Genomic DNA, 19,594 nt, shown 5'->3' with positions numbered 1-19,594 from the left:
GACACAGTAGGGATTGATAGACGAGAGCATAGACATTTAATTGTTGATTCTCTTTTTTTAGGTTAGTTACCCAAGTGGTGTTTTTATTATTCATCATTCATTATTATTTGTTTTACCAAAATAAATTATTTTCCCTTTTTTTAGACGAATCAAGGTGTGTTCATTGCTTCAATAACCCTTAACATATTACAAATCAACAATTATCAGTTTGTGGATAAAAGTAGACGAGATGACAAAACTCCAATTTGAATGTGAAGTGACTGCCGATGAGCACCCCAAGTCAAACACCATTATAATCAAATCCATAACCGATGAAGAGGGAAAAAAATTCCACATCCCACAATGTTATCAGTCATACAAACAACATCCAGAACTTATAAAACTACCAGAATTCAGAAAAATTGCAAACACATTTAAAAAACGTGGTCAATGCAGAAATGTGTGGATAAGGCTAAACGACGAAATCCTATCAATATATAAAGATGGAAGTGGCAATATGGTAATCAAAGACTTTTTGCTAAAAGAGATTTCTACACCAGAACAAACCGCACCAAGCACTGCTGCAAAACAAGCAGATGAAACCTTAACAAAACATCTTGAGAAATTGTGTGGAAGAGAAGAACCTACAAGAGAGAGTAAAAACAGAAATTTGAACAAACAATGCGAAAAATTTGTTCTGGATAAAGGGTATAGCAGGATAAGCATGTCATAATTGCACTGTCACCGAATTACCCCGGGACGATTGCATTTTATCCGTCAGCGAAGAAAAGTAATTCGTCCCAAGTTTCAGCCTTGCGGACTGCGACGACGGGTCATAAGGTCAAAAAACCTTGTTTTTCAGTTTTTTCCAATTTTCTCCGCGGCTATTTGACCGATTTTCTTGAGTGGTCTTAATCAAAAGGTCTCGTAAAAATACACAATCCTGAATTTATTTCAGATTTTTCGGTCATAAACTGGAGCTTGGGGGTCGGTTTGAAAGTTTTAAACTAAGATATCAATAGATTCCCTGCGTGGTACTAACTTGAAAATAGTTTTTTTTCGTCACTCCTCAACATTCATTTTGCGAGATATGATTCAGAAGAATCTTAAAATATGGGGTCCCTATGGAAAAAAATTAAATGAGAGTTTTTGTTTTTTTTTACTGCGAGTTTCCATTCAAAAAAATGTAAAACAATTTTTCTTTGTTGCTTCATACCTTTTTCCACGCTCATGAATTTTCGTGACTTGACAAAATTGATACGAATGTGTAAAAGCGTTGAAAAACGGCATTTTCATTCATTTTCATTCGAATTCCCCGCAAAAACAATTTACCTCCATCACGTTCACTTTTCCCAGTGCCAAAGAGTCTTTGTTACTCGAAAAAAAGATACAAGTCGTCAGAAGTGCTTGACGGTATTTCAATTTTGTTCATCTTAAATCCCCCGCTTAAAATAGTGCGACAGAGTTTTCCTCTGTCTATTCACCATCTATTAACATACGTTCGTCTATGCCTCCAGTCAGAGTTCTGTGAAAGTGAATCAAGCAGAACATTTGGTCTTCACATGTGGAATTAACGTATAAATAATCATCGATTTGTTATAGAATTAATAGTTCACAGGATATCCAAGGTAATTAATTATACCGGGAAAATCTCTAGAAACTATACAGCAAACGCGCACGCATGACTGGTACAGGCTGGCAACCCCGAATTTCTGCTCTCAAGCTCTATCATATTTCCGGTGGCGATGTAATTCGTACGAATTTTCGAAGTTAGAATCTCAAATAATTGAGATAGTAAGTGCGATATTGCTGAACGATTCTATTGTTCTTGGACAATCAACGGATAAGAGTGAATAACGACATAACCACAATCTGCTACTTTACGCTCGAGAGATTCTCAGCTCTTGTAACATTTTATGTACGTTAGTCTCCTGCTCAGCTGACAAAAATATCGTTGCGGTGCGATTTTGCGGACCAATGGAATCGAATTATCTGAGGCATGCACAGTTATTGCGTCGCGTCAAGAGATTATCCCGATATTATAATCTCAGTCATTGAAATTGATGTGCACGTAATAGATATATATTTTTGATTTCTGACTTACAGCTCGCAGTTTTGCGTTCATTGATATTGTGAACAACAAACTATGTCCTTCGACGATGATGATAATACTCATCATTTTAAGAAACATTCTCGGGATGACTCGAAATGTGCTGTTTGTAATATTTATTTCAAACACATGCCGAATAAAAGGAGAAAAATACTTTCTTCGAATATCGATGTACTGAAAGCTCGCGCTTTGAGTGAAAGCCAATCTGTACAGATCGATGATTCCATATGCAATTCATGCAGATTAAAGATATACAAGATTATTTTAAGTCCTGCAAAAAGAGAATCATCTCAACCAGAGGGGCTTGAGGATATAATTACCGGGTCTGTGGGTACAAGTGTCAGGCCGCAAGATACAAAAATTGGCTCGCAAGATACGAATATCGGGTTTCAAGAATCAAATATTGGGCCTCAAAACACAAATATCGGTTCTGAAGATAACAACATCGGGTCTCAAGAAGTATTGGGTCTCAGGATACTAGCACACCATTATCAACGCAATCTTCAAGTCAATTAACTAATTCCTCAACAAATGATCCATCTGTGCGGATTCCAGATAAAAATCCACCCGCGGAAACAGAGTTTGTTGAAATGCCGTTTAATCGCGTGGTGTGTACTCACAATTATTGCTTCATTTGTGGATACGAGTATCGAACCAATTTAGTTGGACCCGGCAGATGCTCGTCTTGAAGCGTTTGTAAAAAGGCGAATGTATATTCCAAATGGAAATAGGTGTTGTAAACACCATTTGATTGAAAAACGTTTTTATAATAACGAGATCGAGGGACTGCGTATTTATTCTACCAGAAGTTTGATGGATGTTACAGAAATGTCTCTATTCAAGTCACAATTAGCAATTTCGGCGGATAAACCATTGATGCATCAGCTAGGAGACTTCCATTTTTCAGAGGAGCGTCTTCGAGTTTTTACGGGGTTATCTTGGGAACAAGTCATTAAATTACAAACAATGTTAGTCACAATGACAAATTCTAAGGTGAGATCAGTTATTCAGGCGCTGATCGTTTTTTTTATTTAAATTGAGAAGTGGCAATTCCAACAAATTGATAGCATTGATCCTTGGTATTGAATATGAACAGCAAGTGTTGGAAATGAAAAGATCAGTATTTAAGTCTTTTGAACAGGATGTACTTCCACTGCATTTTGGTTTGAAGAGTCAAACGCATGAGAAGCTCATTCTGAACCACACATCCGCAATGACAAAGAAATTATATAGTGTTGACGATAAATTGGTGCTCATCTGTGACGGTACATATATACGACATCAAAAAAATTCCAACAACAATTATCAAAGAAAATCATTTTCTGGTCAAAAAAAGGTACCATTGTGCAAGCCGTTTACCGTATGTACAACTGATGGCTATGTGGTGGATATGCTTGGTCCTTTTTTAGCAAACAAAAACGATGCAAGCATACTCCACGATGTTTTGACTACGTCTGATAATATGAGACAGCTTTGTCAGAAAGGGGACATTTTTATTCTTGACAGAGAATCTCGTGACGTGGTTCCGTATTTGGAAGAAAATGGTTACGAAGTCCTGATGCCTGCACTGAAAGGTAAAAGACCACAATTGAGTGCAGAGAAATCGAATGATTCACGGTTTGTTACCAAACTGAGATGATGGGTTGTGGAAGCTGTACACGGGATTCTCAAACAAAAATACAGTTTACTAGATCATAAACTCGATAATAAAATGCTTCCCAAAACTGGTTAATATTGCCGTATCGCCTCTTTCATTAATAATATGTACGGCAAACGCCTTGATTCGGACGTCAATATGAGTGCTGAGATAGTATCCGTAATGAAATCTCGGTATAACACCGATAATACTTTAGCCAATGAAACCGAGGAGAATCGGTGGAGTAGACGTAAAACTCAATTTCAAGATGTGTCATCAAATGACTTATTGGATTTTCCAGAACTTACGCAAAGAGATTTGACAGTTCTTTTCTCTGGCACCTACCAATTGAAACAAACAGTTTCATATCTTGCCGAAATGCTTGACGAAAGGAACAATTTGAGATTCAGCTACCATAAAGAACGTAATAATCTAATAAGAGTATTGGTACGTTCTCGTCACATCAATAGTGAAACATATAAATGTTATATCGAATACAAGCCAAATAATACCGGATATGCAAGTATACTACGTTTCTGCTGTGAATGCCCCAATGGTAAACGTACTGTGGGTTGCTGTGCGCACGTCACTGCTGTTATTTATTATCTTTCAAACGCCCGATATGAAGGTAGGATATTAAGACCTGCAGAAATCCTATCAAAACTTTTCATCAATGATGGAATCGTTGTCAGCATCAACAAAGATAGTGACGTTGATGATTAGTGCGATGCCGACCAGAAACATACTAGACTTGATACTGTAACGAATGTGATGGGTTTGGGTGGTTACGTAAAAATTATAAAATATGTTGACCCAAATCATGAACGAAATAAAATAAACACAAGAAAAGAAATGTGTATAGGTAAGCACATATATGTATAAATAAAAGTATAAATAAAAAGGACAGTGACACAACGTTAAAGGCAATAGTCAAAATCTATTAAATATATTGTGAAAAAAGATCAAAATTGAGACGGTGTATTTTTTTGACAAAGACAGTTTGACGAATATTAGACAAAATACACGCCACCTGCCGCGGCCGTGATCCGTCGGCTGACAGGGCTCTAGGCTAATCAGTTAATTGACTATATAAATTTGTTGGGCGCCAATTAGTTTGAGGAACTAATACCTAAATTTCCTTTTTAAAATATGGACATTTATGAATAAATAATTAAATAAGGAACTCGACTAGCTCGATTATTAAAAGAGAAGAGACAACACCGGGAGGATACGTAGAGGATCAAAAGCAATTACAAGACAATAGAAAAGCGTATAGGCGGAGGTATATAAATTTATTTACTTACTATTTGACAAAACTGGATGAAATATCCCGGTTAATCGACGACAGACGGTCGAAACAATTACACAGAACGATTATATGTATATGGTATTAGATATGATGAAATCAACCGAACGAGGCAAAGACTCCTCGAGGACTGCTCACAGGTAATGGTGTAAATTATGCGCAGCCGGTTTGCGTCGATCTAGCGTCTTCGCTTTGTTGCCGATCTGCGACAACGTGTACAGGCAGAAGTGCTTATTTTAACTACAATGTGAGTACTTTCCTCGTAGAGCGTCATATTTAGTCTAATCTATAGGTTGACAATACAGATGACGATTATGTTTTTTTTTTTTTACTAATTTTCTACCTACAGGGTTAGTGTCGATTATTGAGGTTCGGGGTTGATCGAGTTCTCGAGGAGTCAATTCGCGTTTTGACGTCGAGGAAGGGTTTTATTTTCCTGTCACAAAATATATATATATATATATAAAAAAAAGATCATTTGCACACGCACATAAAAATGATATCACACGTAACTCGCTCAAACATAGATAATTTAAAAGAATGACACAGATTCCACAGAAGAATCCCTATTTTGTTGTGACTTATCTTTTCTCTCTTGTCTCTGTCTTCCGTCGTTGAGTCGGTCCGTGGTATTTTATTAACTAATATGGAGTCCAACAGGGCCGTCGATAGGTGGAAGTGTGTGGATCTAATTGAATTAATGTTAAAAAATAATGAAGACTGTAGCTGATAAGATTGTTTGGCCAAGCTCAGGTATTGTATCTTGTTCTGACCACGTCTGTGGACCGACTGACTAAATAGGTGCCGCACACATATATCTCAAAATGAGTGTCATGTATTGGGATCCAAAGTAGAGGCGTGGTCTGATTTTGACGTCATTAATATGGCGGCGTAAGTAGGTCGCTACCGTCGCCACCACGGCATGCCACGGCACAGCTGGACGCAGAATTTGTCGCCGGTTATTGTTTATAATACAAATTAAAAGAATGTTACTAACGTTAGGAGAAATTTGCAAATATGCCAGTGCGACTCCTACCACAAGAAATTTTATTGAAGGGGAAAATTTATTGCACGCGGGACACATCCTGTTTTGTGGAAGAAGTGGCAATAATGAACCTGTGGAATCACCTTATAGGTTAACTGCGTTCTGTGTCCAAACGTCGGATGTAAAAAAACCTCCCCATGAAATAAAAGGCCAGATAACTAGAGGTGGCAAAATCGTTTTAATGGAATGCTCTTGTAAAGCTGGATTAGGTGGCAAGTGTAAACATAGCCTTGGTGTCTTGTTATATTGTTCCAGGTAAGACGCTCACTTATATTACTGATTCGCACCTTTTTATTGCAAATTTCTATTAGTAACTAATATTTTTATTTATATTAAAACATCAATTGTATTAAGATGTATTCATACTAGCAATATGTTCTATGCTTTCAGATATGATCTAACGAATCTCGACATTATCTCTTGCACCGATACAAAATGTCTGTGGAAAGCTCCAAAAGATGCGGCATTAGACAAATATAAGCCATGTCCTCTGATGGAGCATGAATGCTATAAAAAAACGGGGCCCAAACAAGCAAAACAACTCATCATCTCAAACGAACAAGAAGATGTATTGAAAAACCTTTTTATCCGATCCAGCCCATCCTCAGCCTTAGCAAAGCACACGTAAATTTTCGCATAATTCTATTTATCGATTTTGTGACTATAATTCACGTGAATTTTTCCAGAAAAATGAATTCGTCAAGCCTGTTATTCACTGCAATCATGAGTACTCCAAAATATTTACAAATTTATACACAATATATATTATTAATTTATATACTTTAACAATTTGATTGATCAATTTCGTGATTAATAATTCACGTGAATGTTTAGTGAAAGATGAATTTGTCAAACCTGTTACAAACTGAAATCATGACTGATAAAAGATATTTATAAATTTATATACAATATATATTTACACACATATATCATTAGCTTATATACTTTTACAATTTGATTTATCAATTTCGTGATTAATAATTCACGTGAATGTTTACTGAAAAATGAATCTTTCATTTGATTTTGATATTTTACACATTCATACATATATTATCAATTTATATACTCCATACCTTCCACAATTTTTTTTGCAATTTCAAAATTAGCATATGTAATGAACTCTATCGAATGTTTGTAAATTCTTCCATATAAATTTCTTATACATTATACTTTTTTTTTATTCGGAACATTTTTGCTACTTATACATTTGAACAAGTTAACTTGGATTTGTTTCAATTATTAATTTCGGTACGGAAGGCATGCTCCCATATACAAAATCAACAGTTGTCCGACATCGATGCACGAAGACAAATCCGATGTTATTATAAGTAACGAAGAATCGGCATTAATGCAAAATATTTCAATAATGGCTTTTAGACCTTTGACGCAATGCTGCGAAACAGTGTTAGAAAGGCTTAGTGGTGACTGTGTTTCTCTTTGTAAAGAAACGAAAAATTCTTTTGCTTCTTGGAAGAGAGAGAGGCAATTGCGAATTACTGGCTCTCGATGCTATTCAATATATACTTATAGTCGAAATACGAATCCCAACTGGGAAGCGGAATCACTGAAATATTTTTATCCTCAATCCTTCAGAAATCAAAATACTTCTTACGGAATTTTAAACGAGGCGAGTGCTCGAAAGAGATATGAAATCGAAAAATCGGTTTCAGTCGACCAGTGTGGCCTTGTTATTTCCACAACAAATCCATGGTTAGCCTACTCTCCAGATGGGATCGTTTTTGAAGATAATAAGCCTTCTAAGTTGGTGGAAATAAAGTGTCCTATTGCTGGAAAAAACGCAACTGTATCAGAAATCCTTGCCAATACTAAATTTTTAATTTCAAAAGAAGGAAGTTTCGCTCTAAGAAAAAAACATTCTTATTATGCTCAGATACAAACAGGCATGGCACTTCTAAATCTTACGCAAACCGATTTTGTAATATATTCATCTATTGACGACAGCATTGAAATTATATCCATTAATTTTGACAAGTATTTTACAGAGGATCTGTTTTCAACTTTAAAAAATGTATATTTCAATTGTATGCTGCACCATGTATGCGTGAAGGAAAATTTTACTGGGGAAAATAATAAAAAATACCGCCAGAACAATCATCAATATTTAACATCTTTAATACCAAAACAGCATAAACCGAACATAATGTCGACGATTTATTATTTTCGTACTTATTACATAAACTTATCGTCTTTCAATATAGGTAAACCGAGATTGACGACTGCAGAAATAATTGTAAAAATTTCTTCAACTTTACACAAGAGATCTCCAGGCATTTTTCCACCCAGAACTTTAAAGGTTTTTAATCTCTGGTTAGATCTTTCAATATGCACCCTTGCTCGAGCGATGCTGGCAGTTAAAAGAGCTTCTGTATTACTAAATTGACGTTTATCTTTCAAGAACGGTGGTCGTAGTAATTTTATGTCATGGTCTTTACAAATTTCGTCTAAACCACTTTGTTCGAATATAGCTTTGTCTGAACAACGCCCGCCATATGGTTTGCTAATAAACGAAATCAAGCCTCCTGGAGTTACTCCAGTCATAAATTTCAGTGTTCCCACCTTTGTAATAAGAATATGTTTTTATCTGACAGCACAATTTCTTAGGTATTTGGATAGCAATTTCAGTACAATCAATCACATCCTCGAAATTTTCGAAGCATTTAGGCATATTTCTCGAAATTTGATCCTTATTTGGCCAAGGAATTGCGCATTTTAAAACCTTATTCAAAATGGTCAACATTTCATGAACTCGAGCGCTACAGTTTTCAGGTGAGCAGCATTCAAAAAGTCCCGCTAATAATGCGTAAGATATATTCTGTTTTAATTTCATAAACATCATAATTATTACTTCGCGAATCGATAGTTTTGCAGAAGCACTCTCTGGCTTAAACATTTTAACAGCTTCTTCCATGGCTGATAATAACTTTAGTGTCGGAATACCAGTAAAGGTACTTAATTCCTCGTCTGTGTTTATGATGGTTACGAAATTTTGAAAAATATCCCCGCTTCGTACTTGAACCCCAATATCAACGGAGGTTGACGGAGGTGGACAAGTAGTTAGGGCTGTTTCCTCGCTAGCTTTTTCATCAAAGCAATCTCTCTCGTTGTCGCCTAGTTCCGTAGAATTTCTTTGCCCCACTATCGCTTCTTCTTCAGATTTTTTCTAAAGCTGCTCCATTTCCTTTTGTTTTTTTTGCAAAGATCGTTGCCAACATCTTGTTTCTCGAAGTTCTTTTCGCTCGACATTTTTTTGAGAATATGCTGTACTTTTTGGCAAGTTGCATGAAGGTATGCAGTTTTCTCTCAAGTACCTTTTCTTTGCGACATAACCTGCATTAGAAATACAAAATATTAATAATAATTAAAATCCCAGCAAAAAAGTCGAGGAAGTAATTTCTTTCTCTGTGTAACACAAGAGAAAGTTCAGGCCGCTCGATAGCTGAATCGACATCATTATTTAATTCATTGCCTACAACTTATCACCAACTTTGATAAGTAAATAAATAATAATAAAATACCTGAAAAATTCTTATATATTGAAACTGTTTTGTGTTTCAAATAAAATATGGGTACGTGAGCTTAGTTAACGGAATCAATAAAAGGCGTTATGAAAATATTTGGAGGAATATTGCTTTAATGGCAATAGGTGTTTCTCGTTTTAAGTCTGAAACAGGACTGTTTTTACAATAATATCGGTTGACGCAGCAACCTTCTTCATTTGATAACATGAGAACGTTTATACTTCTTGCGTCGCAAGCTGACTACTAGATCATTTGAAAGGGGGGTAAAACGGGTGATTTTACCCTTCGTAACAATATATATATATTGTTACAAAGGGTGAAATTACCCGTTTTACCCCCTTTTCTAATGATCTAGTAGTCGGCATGTGACGCAATAAAACTAAGTCTTATATATATATTCATTATTCAAGTTCACATATATATGTGTGAACTTGAATAATGAAAAATAGTGAGAATGTAATATATTTCTGAACTTACTTGGCACTGCATAATCTTTTTCCGTAAAATGTAAGGAACAAACTCTCATGCTGCCAGTCACTGGTTTTCCATTTTTTTAAACTATTTCCTATGCCTTACGCCTGTCAATTTTTTCGATTTCATCGAACTTATTTTTGAATTCTACGAGGCACTCTCCAGGCTTGGGAAAATAGTGAAATCTGACAGTGGTGTCTCGGCACGCTTTACTGTTGCAATTATATACACAACAAAATATTTTACTATTAGATGACTGAGGTGCAAACCTCATGCCCTCGTTGTTATTAGCCATATATATTTTTCGTGAATTCAATTATTTTTATAAGTAAAAAAACGTGTGCACAGAAAAGTGTTGGTCAGCTGTCATGTATAAAACCCCTTATGTTTACGCTAGTGACCTACTTACTTCAGTTCATAGGTTTCGCCACCAGGTGGTGTACGAGTGAACTTTGGATCCCAATCCACCCACTGATACCGTGCCCAACCGTCGTCGAGCCCAGCGCTCTAATATTTGAATCTCACAATACGAAGTAATTGAAAAAAATAAATGTAACAACTTTTCATCAAATGAAAGTACAATAATATCACAATTCATACCCGTTTATCGAAATTACGTCTCATTTCTGAACAACAGATTTTCATAAAAGTCAAATGTAACGTAAGAATTTAAAAGTACCCCTGTAATAAAATCAATTATTTTAAAGCGAACCTAGAGGTTATTTATTTCTGTCGTAAGTATTTGATAAAATCACTATATAGGTATTTGCTGTATTGAGTTGCCTTTTCATGCTCAGTTTAGCCACCGCGAATCGAGCAAAAATCGAGTGAAAAAGGGTCGTACGACCACTATAGTAGCTATTCTTGCGTTCGCCCATGAATACGAAATTAGCATAAAAAACAGCGTCAAATGTACTTCAGAGGATTATTCGTGCATGAAATAGCACCTTTATTTTGGCGGGAAATTCGAATGAAAATGAATGAAAATGCCGTTTTTCAACGCTTTTACACATTCGTATCAATTTTGTCAAGTCACGAAAATTCATGAGCGTGGAAAAAGGTATGAAGCAACAAAGAAAAATTGTTTTACATTTTTTTGAATGGAAACTCGCAGTAAAAAAAAACAAAAACTCTCATTTAATTTTTTTCCATAGGGACCCCATATTTTAAGATTCTTCTGAATCATATTTCGCAAAATGAATGTTGAGGAGTGACGAAAAAAAATTATTTCCAAGTTGGTACCACGCAGGGAATCTATTGATATCTTAGTTTAAAACTTTCAAACCGACCCCCAAGCTCCAGTTTATGACCGAAAAATCTGAAATAAATTCAGGATTGTGTATTTTTACGAGACCTTTTGATTAAGACCAGACTCAAGAAAATCGGTCAAATAACCGCGGAGAAAATTGGAAAAAACTGAAAAACGAGGTTTTTTGACCTTATGACCCGTCGTCGCAGTCCGCAAGGCTGAAACTTGGGACGAATTTCTTTTCTTCGCTGACGGATGAAATGCAATCGTCCCGGGGTAATTCGGTGACAGTGCAATTATGACATGCTTATCCTGCTATACCCTTTGATGGAAAAAAAATGGTTACAAACCAATGGTTACAAACATATAAAAGTGAATGTGATAGATTCGGTATTGGAAGTGACGTTGAAAAAATCGAAGCTCTGAAATTATTCTTGGATGATGCAGTAAAGGTTTGGTTTAACTCTATGTTAATCAAGCACACATTAAACTCTGAATGGAATACATGGAAGGAAAATTTTTTACAAACTTTTGCAGATAGAGGTTGGTCATCTGTCACTTATGCGATGAACTACAAGTATCTCACCGGCTCAATTCTGAAGTATGCCTTAAAAAAAGAACATTTACTACTGGAATCCAATAAAAATATGGATAACAAAACGTTGGTAGGTCTAATTGCTGATGGACTACCAACGTTCGTTAGAAACAAAATTGATAGACAAGAAACCACAACTTCAGTTAAATTATTTAGCGAGTTGAGAATGTATGAAAACATTGGAAAGAAATCAAACAAAGTAAATGAAAACAAACCTAAAATAATGAAAACAGAAGCAAGATCCAATTTGAAACAGCCATGTAAAAATTGTGAGAGCAGAGGATATAACAACAGATATCACCCTGAAAATTTGTGTTGGTTTAAAGAAGATAAACAGAAAACCACTGAAAAGAAGAGAATAACTAATACTGTACTGGAAATTGACAATACAGAAGATCCAAAAAACTAAATTTCCCCACCCTAATTGAGGTCAAGGTGATACTAAACGAAAACACTGGATGCAGAGGTATTTATGATTCTGGTTCAAATATCACATTGATAAACTCCAAATTGGTAAAAATAAAAAATTTGATGAAAGAAAACTTTAGTAGCACAATAAAAACAATTAACGGTAGGGGTAAAACAAATGGATTGATAACAGTAAACGCAAATATACTAAACATTGAAGATAAAATCAATGCATTTGTGTACAATAATGATGAATTCAATTATGACATGATCTTAGGACTAGATACTATAAAAAGATTTGGATTGACCCATGATAGGAATTTAAATACCCAATTACAAAAAGAAATGAAGTCCAAAGAAAATAATGATAATATACCAAGAGATGAGTCAAATATTGGAACCAAATTTAATAACAAAAACAAAATACAAAGTAAAGAAGATCTTGAGATAAAAAATCCATTTGATCAATTTCAAGTAAACTTTAATGAGGGTATTAATATAGATGAATTCTATTTGGATATCGAACATTTAAATACTGACCAAAGAAGCAAGATAAATACCCTACTAGATAACTTTAAAAGTATTTTCGCAAAGGACAAGTATGATGTGGGTAAAGTGAAAAATTACGAAGCCTTTATAGACCTTGAAGTAGATAAATATTGCTACAAACGACCGTATAGATGTTCGTTAGAAGATAAAGCGGAAATTGAAAAGCAGGTTGCTCAATTATTGAAACGTAATCTAATTGAGGAATCCTACAGCCCATTCGCAGCACCAGTCACATAGGCTTATAAAAGAGATGAAGGAAAAAGGTCCAGACTGTGTATCAATTTTAGAGATATAAACAAACTAATAGTACCCCAATCGCAACCATTTCCACTAATTGAGGATTTAAAGGTTAAAACTATTGATTGCAAGTTTTTCACAACGCTGGATATAACCTTAGCTTTCTGGTCCATACCATTGAGAATTGGAGATAGACAAAAAACTGGATTTGTGACGCAAGAAGGGCATTATCAATGGACCTGCCTACCTTTTGGATTAAAAACTTGCCCGGCCATATTTCAAAGGATTTTGGTAAATATAATTAGAAAATACAACTTATGAAACTTCGTTGTAAACTATATAAATGACATAATGATTTTCTCAAAAACGTTCGACGAACACCTAGACCACTTAAAGCAACTGCTAGATGCAATTGTCAAAGAAGGATTTCGTCTTAAACTCACAAAATGCAGATTCGCAGCTAACTCAGTCAAATATTTGGGTCATATTATTACGGAAGATACTATAACTCCTTTGAAAGATAATCTAAAATCCATAATAGACTTCCCGGCACCACAAAACAGGAAACAAATACGACAATTCTTAGGCAAAGTGAATTTCTATGGAAAATACATCCCCAACGTTTCAATATTGCTCGACCCTCTACACAACTTGCTTAGAAAGGATGTGAGATTCGACTGGTCTAATAACTGTAAAATTGCCTTCAATACAGTGAAAGAGTATTTGTGCTCGAAACCAATTCTGGCTATCTATAACCACAAAGCTCAAACTTTTATCTATACAAACGCGAGCATGAAAGGTATCGGAGCTATCTTAAAACAAGCACAGAAAGATGGCACGCAAAAACCCGTACCCTACTTTTCAAAAAAATTAAGTGACTCACAAAAAAAAGAAGAAGGCAATTTTCTTAGAATGTCTAGCTATTAAGGAAAGCCTAAAATTTTGGCAACATTGGCTAATAGGAAACACATTTATTGTCTACACAGACCACAAACCATTAGAAAACTTAAATATAAAAAACAGAACAGATGATGAGTTGGGTGACATGACATTATACCTATCGCAATACAATTTTAAAATTAAATACAATCCCGGAAAGGAAAACACGGAAGCCGACTGCCTTAGCAGAAATCCCGTTCACGAACACTATGAAAATGAGGAGGACAGATTAAAAACGGTGAATTTTATAAGCATAGACGATATAAAAAACGACCAGAGGCATAACACAAACTTAAAAAACAAGAAGTACATTATTATGGAAAATAACATCTATTACAAACAAAACAACAAGAATAGAAAAAAAATAGTCTTAAGTGAAAATTATAGTAAAATACTAATGAAGAAAATCCATGAAAAATTCTGCCATATTGGGATTAATTAAATAGAAACAAAAATAAAACCATTTTATACAGCACCACATTTATCAGACAACATAAGAATAATTTGCAAAAGTTGTGATATTTGTATAAAAAACAAGACAAGACTAAATAAAAAATTTGGACTGATGTCACATCTAGGTCCAGCAGAAAGACCATTCCAAGTAATGTCCTTGGACACAATTGGTGGATTCGGCGGACAAAGATCGACTAAAAGATATCTACATCTACTAGTGGACCATTTTACTAGATTTGCTTATATCTTATGCTCGAAAAACCAACTGGCTCAGAACTTCATAAAGTTAATTGAAAAGATTCCGAAGGAAAATGCGATTGAGGTACTACTCGCAGATCAATACCCAGCAATCAACTCAAAAGAATTCAAAAATTACCTTAAACGGAGAAATATTGATTTAATTCTCACAGCAGTAGACACCCCCTTTTCCAACGGACTAAACGAGAGACTGAACCAAACCCTGACAAGCAGAATAAAATGTATGCTCAATCACGACGGAAAAAAGAAGGCTTGGTCGAAGATCGCAGAAGTATGTGTGAATGCATACAACAAAACAGTTCATACTGTTACAGGGTTCTCTCCTATATACCTGATGAATGGTGAGTCCACGGACCTACTACCTCCGGAGCTGAAAACTATAAGCGACTGTACTAAAAATCTAGAACAAGACCGAAAGACAGCACTGCTCAGATCAAACAAATCACACGAATACAATAAAACTTTATTTGATAAAAACAGAATACACCATGATTTTCAAAAAGGGGATATCGTCTATGTAATAAATGGCAATAAACTAAATAGGGAAAAAATGGACGAAATAAGAATTGGCCCTGTCGAAATAGAAGAAAAAATTTCGGATTCGATCTTTAAAATAAACACGGGAAACGGTAGAAAATCTATGGGCTTATATCATGTCACAAAGCTCATCCCCATTACAGAATAATTTGTAAGACTCTAAGCTTAAATTCACTTTTCAAGAGAATTAAGCACCTCAAGGGGGGGGGGGGGGGGGGAGATGTAAGCTTTGCGTACACGTACACCTTGAAGAATTAGACGTCTGGGAGGTAGCGACATCAGATGGAGAAGAGAAGAAGCTGTCGAGTAGAGGCTAGGGAGAAAAATAGAAAGACGGAGGAAAACAGAGAGACAGAGTAGGGATTGATAGACGCGAGCATAGACATTTAATTGTTGATTCTCTTTTTTTAGGTTAGTTACCCACGTGGTGTTTTCATTATTCATTATTCATTATTATTTGTTTCACCAAAATAAATTATTTTCTCTTTTTTTAGACGAATCAAGGTGTGTTTATTTCTTCAATAACCCTTCAACATATTACATATGTAAATTTATCTATAGCATAATGCGGGATTCTTCAAGACCTCCTTGTAAAAGTAACCATCAAAATTTTTCGAACTATTTTCTTGCAATTAGTGGGCCGCAAATGCATGCAAACCTTTCTGGCATGTGTACCTACAGGTCTACAGCTGACGAGGACAGACCCCGCCGGCCCGGGGGGTTTCTCCCCTTGAGGTCATAAGTAGGCGAATATCTTCATTCCACTAGGAGTTATTAAAGCAAATAGACGTGCAATGGAGCCTCCGCGAAAAGTAAAAGAAAATGATATTGAATTTGTGGCTGTAGCAGGAGCTTAACGATGAGTTTCTTAAAGCAAAACTGTCCAAATGGAAATCGTTGATGATTATCGGGAAGTGTGTGAAAGTGCGCGTCCTGAGACGAAAGTAGAGTCAACTGGTGCAGTGTACCATTGTATTGAACTTTTGAAAAAATAGACATAATAAACAAAACGTGAGCTACAGTGACATCCAATTGGTGCAAAGTTATGGCTCAAAAAATGGCCAAGGAAATCGTTAACTTTATAAACGATACACAATTTATTAATGATATAGAACTATTGACTGCAACGGAAACATGCAATGCGGATACTATATATATATATATATATATATATATATATATATATACGAAACGGAATCCCTTTCGGGCTCATCTTCGCTTTTTTCTGGTGAGTCGGAACACTCTGCTTCTATATGTATATATATATATAGTACTATACATGCACCGGCAAACGTTAAACGCACCGGAACAGAAGCAGAGTGTTCCGACTCACCAGAAAAAAGCGAAGATGAGCCCGAAAGGGATTCCGTTTCGTACAAGTTGAAGGTAAATTTAAATAATCAAAAAAATAAAATCATCAAATAATTCACAATGAAACATGGAAATGGTGGTTAATTTTTTAGATAAACTCTTGCAACCTTACGTAAATATGGAGCCCCTTTTGTACATCATTAACTTGTGAGGCGGGCAAAGCGATCCCTCCTTATACGATGGGCTGTTTTCGAAAAAATCGTAATACCGACTTGTTTTGTCGACAGGTAAAGAATTACATTTGCCGATTACAGAACTGCCCAACTCCAGCTTCCAGGAAAATGCTTCGATATGCGTGGTTTGCTGCGAAAACATCACCAGATCGCGAAGTATTCAACAACGCCAACGAGGTCGCTTTTCCGAATGATATTCACACTGAAAAATGTGACCATGGCAAATGTGCCTTCGCACGTTGTTCGTGGTGTTTCGAATTTGTATGCGTTGAATGTTCTTATGAAAGATATCATCTTGAGAAATGCATTGGTTCTCTTAAAGTATAAAAGTGAAAATAAAAGTGAAAATTTGAATACCAGAATTTATGGGTTCTTCGTTCATTGATGGAAAAACACCAACCAACAAGAAATCCAAGCGACAACCGATTTTAATCATTTTCTCGTGGGTTTTTATCCAGAATGTCTGCTCACGCGTGGCTGTTATCATTCATTTCTACGAATTTGTTTTAGTAGTTTACGACATGTACGTGTAAATGGAATCTACGATCAATAGGCTTACCTCCTTGAAGCTGCGGTTCCCCAAGTTCAACGTAGAATAGGGCATCTTTTTCATAGGAGTCCTCCTCAATTATTGTCAATGTTATGAACTTCCTGGAATAACAAGAACATTCTTCAGGTATATTCGATGTTATCAGAGCCATGAACTCACGTAAATGACAATGTTACATGTTCGTGTTAAGTATACCCACTTCTGTTATCGATGATGTTTTACTGGATGTGCAATATCACACTAAGTGTGTAATAAAACTGCTTATTTCAGCGAATCGAACGAGGAACAGTGTTGGGCAAACTTGTAACTTATTAATACCAAATCACTAATGTCATAACATCTATCGGAAAATCTGATCTTGGAGAGTTTATCCAATTGAATTGAACGTATGGGTTTCGATATTAATTTTGATTAGTGCGTTAATCAGTTGTTGATGGTAAGTTGAATGTTTTTAATGAGTTCGCTGAAGTTGATTAAAATTAACTTGAAATACAATTCAAAGTGTTTTCAGGTTCATGGCAAGAGCAGATATGGATGCGCATCTAAGGCGTACTAACAACGGGACATCGCCTGAGTCAGGTGACCGATTCGGACCAAATTCATACCACAGGTAGGGTCCACCTAGGAGTGTAACAGGTGCAAGTTATAGGATCCACATCTCAAGCGTTCTCGAGATATAAAAAATCGATAATTTCCAAGTGTTCATATACTATCCGCGTCTCCGCTTCGTAAGCGGTGGATCGCTGGATCGAATTCCAGCGGGTGTCATTTTTTTCTTTGTCAACTTTGTCATTTCTATGGCTCCTGCTTATGCAATTACATGAATATTCCTGCAGATGAATAAATGAATAAATATTTAACTGTGAAAAAGATACACCTTCGTGATTCCGAGGTCTCGGCTTCCACGAATAATACAGGTAGATTCGCCCATACTATTCCAAGAAGTTTTAATCCATTCCAACTGTAAATCAGGCCTGCAGAACTTGTTCGGGTCTATCACTTGGGCCTGTTCTGACCTGCTAAGGACAGCTGCATACGAACAATAGATTTAGAATAGGGAGAACCGGTTCTTGTGAGTCGTGTAAGCCACATTCGCTTGTTGGACTCCGAGGTAGCAAAATCGTTATTTTCGAAAAATGTTCGACGATAAAAGTGAAGTTCCCGGTCCTTCAACAGCCAAATACAGTGTACCTGATGTGGAAGCCCAAGATATTGAAGATTCGAAAGTGTTGTTCAAATCTGCGTTCGTATATTGCGAACAACTTCTTGTGGAAAATGATCACATCGCGACGGAAACACCCACGGTAATCAAGCAAGAACACATCGAAATTGGCGAGAAAATGTATCACAGTGTACGGGAAACAATTACAGAAAATAAACTTGTGACGGATGATGAACTGATAGCGTTCGACGAAATTTGTGAAGAAGGCTTATGGGAAGAGGTCAAAGAATCGGCATCGCAACCGGACAACGAAGACGACGATTACGAGCCACCCGAAAAAATTGTGAATGCCAAAAAAGACTTCATTCCCCTGGAATATAAAATAAAGGTGGTGAATTTGGCAAAAACGAATCCAGGGTGGAGCCTGCAGACCCTAAAAAGAAAAGGAGCACATCGCCTCAAAAGAATGGACGACTTGAAAAGATGGGAAAAACAAATCAGAAGTGGTGGAACTACCAACGACAAATATAATACAATTGATTCCTGGGTAAACGATCGTTTCACAGAAGCTCGACAATGCAACCAGCAGGTCACAACGAGAAACCTACAGCAATGGGCACCAGGGCTGGGTAAAATGGTATTTCTAATCTATTTAAAATAGAAAATGGAAAATGGTTTCGAGAATATATTTGAAATGCAAAATGGTTTTGTGAAATGCATTTGAAATGCAAAATGTAAAATACGTATTTCAAATGAATTACAAAATGCAAATGCTTTTCTGAAAATTATATTTATTAATGACATCGCAGATCTTAGATAATAGATATTTACATCGAACCTCACAATCACTTTCTTTTTTTTAATGACATATTTGCCTTCACAAGTAATTGTGACTCAAACGTAGCATCGTCCATGCTTCGCCTACTCGGCCTCATCACCATGCCACCATACGAGAACAAGCGCTCGACTGGTGCGGACGAGGGTAGTGCCGTATTGTATTTGAAAAACAGGGCTTTTATTGCTGGAT

The 19,594-nt window shown here is 36.0% G+C and overlaps 1 protein-coding gene across 1 annotated transcript in view; it reads right to left on the bottom strand.

Moving 5' to 3' along the window:
- Positions 1 to 19,594, bottom strand: part of LOC124411863 (sodium/calcium exchanger 3) — a 584,624-nt gene that overhangs the window by 290,117 nt on the left and 274,913 nt on the right. Inside the window, exon 3 of the mRNA XM_046891367.1 lies at positions 17,415 to 17,506. Coding sequence (XP_046747323.1) covers positions 17,415 to 17,506 — 92 coding nt within the window. The remainder of the gene's footprint in view (positions 1 to 17,414; positions 17,507 to 19,594) is intronic.

Source organism: Diprion similis, chromosome 10 (assembly GCF_021155765.1).
Source record: "Diprion similis isolate iyDipSimi1 chromosome 10, iyDipSimi1.1, whole genome shotgun sequence".
NCBI lineage: Eukaryota > Metazoa > Arthropoda > Insecta > Hymenoptera > Diprionidae > Diprion > Diprion similis.
This window is presented reverse-complemented; position numbering and strand designations above follow the sequence as displayed.